The sequence below is a fragment of the Homalodisca vitripennis genome, chromosome 6 (genome assembly GCF_021130785.1).
Source record: "Homalodisca vitripennis isolate AUS2020 chromosome 6, UT_GWSS_2.1, whole genome shotgun sequence".
Taxonomy (NCBI): Eukaryota; Metazoa; Arthropoda; class Insecta; order Hemiptera; family Cicadellidae; genus Homalodisca; species Homalodisca vitripennis.
Window position 1 is genome coordinate 71,194,080 of NC_060212.1, and position 5,344 is coordinate 71,199,423.

Below are 5,344 nucleotides of genomic sequence, written 5' to 3' on the forward strand. Positions count from 1 at the left end.
TATATATATATATATATATATATATATATATATATATATTAAATTGTATAAATGGCAATAGCCTTATTTTTACAATAAACATTGAATCGCAAAAAGTACTTGCACCGCCGGGAAATATATATATATATACTACATAATTTGTAGTAAATTACTTTACAATTAAAACAAACTGTTTTTAAAACATTGGCACCATATTTCGGTGAAAACCGTCTTCAGGTGGGTGCAAAAATTGTATAAAATATAAAAAGAAAACAGTACAAACGAAAGTAAATAAATAGTGAATAAGTAATAATAATAAATACAGATGACATGAACTAAACAATTGTTCCATATGTTGATTTTAAATTTAGACGTTTTTGGCTAAGTTATCTGATGTTGAGTCCATGTGGAATTTTGCTCTTTAAAACCAATTGGTGTGCTTGTTCTAATGTTCTGAGGTAAATTGGGTTTGAATTTGTATGTACTTGCCGAATAGGTTTGACTGAATAGATGTTTTCAAAAGTTTCATTGTGATTTATACCATGAGTTACGACAGTTTTCTTTAAATCTTGGTGTTTATAATCAAATCGGTGTCCTGTCATTCTTGTCCTCAAGGTATTTGTTGTTGAGCCAATATAATCTGCTGCACATTTTTTACATTGTATTTGGTAAATCACATTTTTAGATTCACAAGACAAGTTGCCGATGATAGGATATGTCTTGCGTGTTTTGCTACTAGTGAATTTTGAAGAATTTGGTAACATTTTACAAATCAAACATCTTGGTTTATTACACGGATGTGATCCTTTCTGTTTTGGTATTGATTTTTCATTGGTGTTTGTCATTGGTAATTTAGGTTTGACCAATATATCTTTAAGAATAGGAGGTCTTTTAAAGATTACTCTAGGAGTTGTTTTAAAAATATCATTAGTTGAACTAGAATTTTGTAAGGTATTAAATGCTATTTTAAGAATATTATTAATATTGTGAAGCCCTAGATGGTATTGAACTATTAATTTTGGATCATTGTTTTCAAATTTAGAATGTAGTGTTTTCTTTTTTACATTAAGTTTATCTTTAAGTAATTTTCGTAGATAACCTCTTCTTAAGAATGCGTTCATAATATCGTCAATGTATTTTTCCAAGTCATTTGTATTACTACATAATTTTTGAACTCTGCATGCTAAACTTTTTGGTATATTCCTCTTGATATGGACTGGATGACAGCTGTCGTAATTTAAATACTCCAAATTATTCGTTTGTTTTACGTTTATTTTGCTTTTTAAATGTCCATGTTCAATAAATACTTCCATATCTAAAAATTTGACTGATGTTGAAGACGTCTCAAATTTGAATTTTAATTTGCTAAAATTGTTTAACTATTCTAAAAAGTTGGTTAAATTATGCTTCCCATGTGTCCAAATAAAATAAATGTCATCAATAAAACGTTTCCAAAATATAGGCTTGTAATTTTGACTGTTGAGAAAATCTGTTTCTAGTTTTCCCATGAAAAGATTGGCATTTTACGGAGCCATACGAGTTCCCATGGCTGTGCCTTTTTGTTGTAAATAAAATGTATCCTGAAAACGGAAGCAATTAATTGTAAGCACAAAATGGATTAATTTTGTAATAAATGAAGTACTAGGTTTTGTGTCAATTTGTCTTTGATTAAGATAGTATGTTACAGCTTCAATTCCTTCATCGTGTTCTATATTTGTGTATAAAGAAGTGACATCAACAGTGACCAATATTGCATCGTTAGGAAGAGGTTGGGGTAAGTTTATCTAAAAAGTCATCAGAATTTTTTATGAATGATGGTAGATTCTGCACAAAGTCCTGTAGCTGGTGATCCACATATGCAGAAATTCTTTCTGTAGGTGATGAACAAGAAGATACTATCGGACGTCCTGGTGATGGCATAATTTTCTTGTGTAATGTGGGAAGAATATAAAAGACTGGTGCACTTGGATGTTGTTGTATCCTATATTGTATTGTTATATATATAGAATAGGATTGCAAGGTTATTATTATATTATTCCTAATATATTACAACCATGTTGAATTTAGGAAAATAAAGAACTAACAATTAACAAACATTATTATTTACAAGGTTAATGCAACAAGGAAGGAACAGAGAAGCAGAAGGTGAATTTAGAGCTGCGACACATCGAGGTCAGTTTTAACAACGTGTGTATTTATTTGGAGGCCGACAAAACTTACCTCCAATAAGTTTTGATTCTTCACTGTTCATGGCAGCGACACGTTCAATTTCTACAACAGTTACACAGTTTAGTAACAATTGGTAACTTACAGTTAATTGCCAATATATTCACTAACCGAATCAGCATATAGGAACGAGTTTCATCTCACGGACATCCGATTATTAACAACGCTCTGATACTTTTTTGAGTACCACCGCTCAAATAATACGAAACGGGAATATTTAAATTCAGTATCTGATTAAGACTAAATATACAGGTTCCCAGAAGTATTGATCTGAAAAAACATCCAGTAAAGTTTCATTGGAAATAAAGCATCTTATATAATATTTACGTCTCATTTAGTGTAGTTCATTTAAGGTCGATTGAGATATTTAAACCTGCCTTGATAACATCATCATCAAATTCTAAATTCATAATTGATATTTAATTCATTTCATAATAAAATACTGCATTTATACTGAATTAAAATCACTAATTGGAATACTTACCATCACTCACATCCCTTTTGACAAATGGACGTGATGGAACAAAATTTTCAAGAGCGTGAAACATTTTAGAGGATAATTCACCATCGACTAAAATAGGTTGTTGCGATGTGGGGATAACCTCCATCAATAGCAAACTGAGACTCACAGCTAGCACTACAGACCACATCATGGTTTCACTGCAACAGACAGACGTATGTTATGGGTAACGTTGTAGTAGCAGAGGCACAGGTCAAAGGTCTGCAGGTATTAAGACTCGCGGCTAGCACTACAGAGTACATCATGGATTCACCGCAACAGACAGACGTATGTTATGGATATCGTCGTAGGAGCAGAGGCAGAGGTCACAGGTCTGCAGGTATTGAGACTCACGGCTAGCACTACAGACCACATCATGGTTTCACTGCAATTGATAGACGTATGTTATGGTTTACGTCGTAGGAGCAGAGGCAATGGTCACAGCAAAATTTCATGGGCTTTAAGATAGAATACAATATTGAAGACAGAGAGCAAACATATGTTTGATTTATTACATTTCAAACTTATACATATGATCTTCCCAGTGTATTTAAATTTATTACCTGATTTGATGTTTGTAATATATCAAACATTTATTTTTAACTTCTGCATTTGGAACTACAGATATGTCCCAAAAATAAAGCTTTATGCATACACGTAATTTGAGAAGTTTAAAAATTCGATTAAAATTTTATAATTGAGCATTGTATTTAATCAAGCAACTCTTAACCAAATGGTAGTAAATGTTATTAAAACAATACTTTTCCAGTATATCTTTTTGTACGAGGCCTATTTAAACCAAATATTTCATCATCAGGTGACTAGAAAAATATATAAGTACATTATTTTTATTACAATTAATACCATATAGTGTAAACTCTTAACCAATTTAATCATGTAATTTAGTTACAAATTTAGGCATGAAGTTTGTTAACTTAACATTCATTTTACCATTTACGTCTTACAGCACAAAAAATTACAACTATCTGCCGTCTTTTTTAACTATTTATAGAAATTGGCAAATCTGAAAAAAACATGCACAGTGCAAAATGCCAGACTTAAATTTGGCTTAATATGGTTTTATTTTTTACCCTCATAAAGCAAGGTTCTTGCAAATTTATACTTCTAATTAAAGCACTTTACACAATTAATGGAAGTAATATTAAAATTAAATGTATTATTAGAAATACGTGATAAATAGGCCTATATTAAAACTTACCGTAAAAAAAGGATTGTAATTAAGTGATACAAGTTTTGCATTCCAATGCTTTATATACACAGATTGCACGTGTTTTTGTAGTTTGTAAGTATCTACATTTCATTTACTGCAGTTCATCATCATTTATGCTCTATGTAAATATTTTATTACTGAAATCTATTGAAAGAGTAATTACTTTTACTAGAGTGTTTTAGGTAATTAATAATTTGTTTTTCAGTTCAGGTCATTTTTTAGTTATTAATTTTTTGTTCTGATTATGTTGCATTATTCGTAGATCTTTATTATTCGCATAGATTGAAGTGTAATTGACTTAATATATTCAATATTCAACTAAATGTGATACAGAGGTGGTAAACGGTAAATTTACAACATTCTGTTACTACAATAAAGCTTTAGTATCAAGCGAAATTTATTGCCATGAAATATGCAGTGGTGAAATATCTACACAATAAGATTATTATGTTCTTTGAGACAGAACGCTTAGTGTGTAGACTAACGTAATAATAGTTGTAATTATTTATACAGCAACTGGACCAAAAATATTTGTAATAGTCAAGGTTATATTAAATTTAAACGCAATATTTCTAAAAAAGATAAGTTGTATAACAGCCATTGAACTACTATAACAATAGAGAAACTGATTTATTATTAATTCTATTGATATACAAGACTACAAGTTTAGTAATGTCACATGAAACACAAAATCTGGTGATATAAATATCGGTAGCTAAATTAAACAATGTATAAGTAAACCATTTTCTAACATAATATATATAAAAACTTTTAATAAATGCTATATCTGAATCGATGTAATGAAAATATTTTTTATCGGTTGGAGTCAAGCTCTTCCAGGGCTACCAGCGGATCTATTTTTAATGATTTCATGACTTTGTCCTTATATATCATTGCTTCACCATTAAATAAAGCCATTTTGCATTTACCAAATTGAATTTCGCCCCGACGAAGAAAGTATGTAATGCACTTACGACTGAAAGATTATTGCTGTCAATAACATTCAGTTCGGGCGGTAAATTAACTTTCGGTCTAATTTATTTACGAGGTAAAAGTTAATGTTGCTCTGATCAATAAAGTTCATAAATTTGTTTTTAAGTTCTACTTGGGTTAAGAAGCGTCTACTACCAGCCCTTGTAATCTACCTTTGGTCTAAGACATTTAATTTGTCATACTTACATATTAACTTTTTGATCCAGTAAAGTTAACACATTGTACGATTAAAAAGTTGATGAGTCTAAATGTGTTGGTTCTTACAATTTAAATTAACTCCCAGGCTAATTGATTAACGGATCGTCAGTTGAGTTATGTTATTACACTGACCTAGAAAATAAATACACATTTGGGATTTAGGATCAAACTTGGAATAAACAGATTCAGCGTTTGAAAAGTATTTCGAAATCATTAGA

The 5,344-nt window shown here is 30.3% G+C and overlaps 1 protein-coding gene across 1 annotated transcript; it reads right to left on the reverse strand.

Annotated features, from left to right (window-relative positions):
• Positions 1–2,065: 2,065 nt before the first annotated feature.
• LOC124365216 lies at positions 2,066–4,058 on the reverse strand. The gene is made up of 3 exons (XM_046821179.1): positions 3,924–4,058; positions 2,690–2,865; positions 2,066–2,250 (listed from the first exon to the last, which is right to left on the reverse strand). The coding sequence occupies exons 1-3, from the start codon at positions 3,962–3,964 to the stop codon at positions 2,159–2,161; spliced, it is 309 nt and encodes a 102-aa protein (XP_046677135.1). The 5' UTR covers positions 3,965–4,058; the 3' UTR covers positions 2,066–2,158.
• Between the last annotated feature and the right edge of the window lie 1,286 nt (positions 4,059–5,344).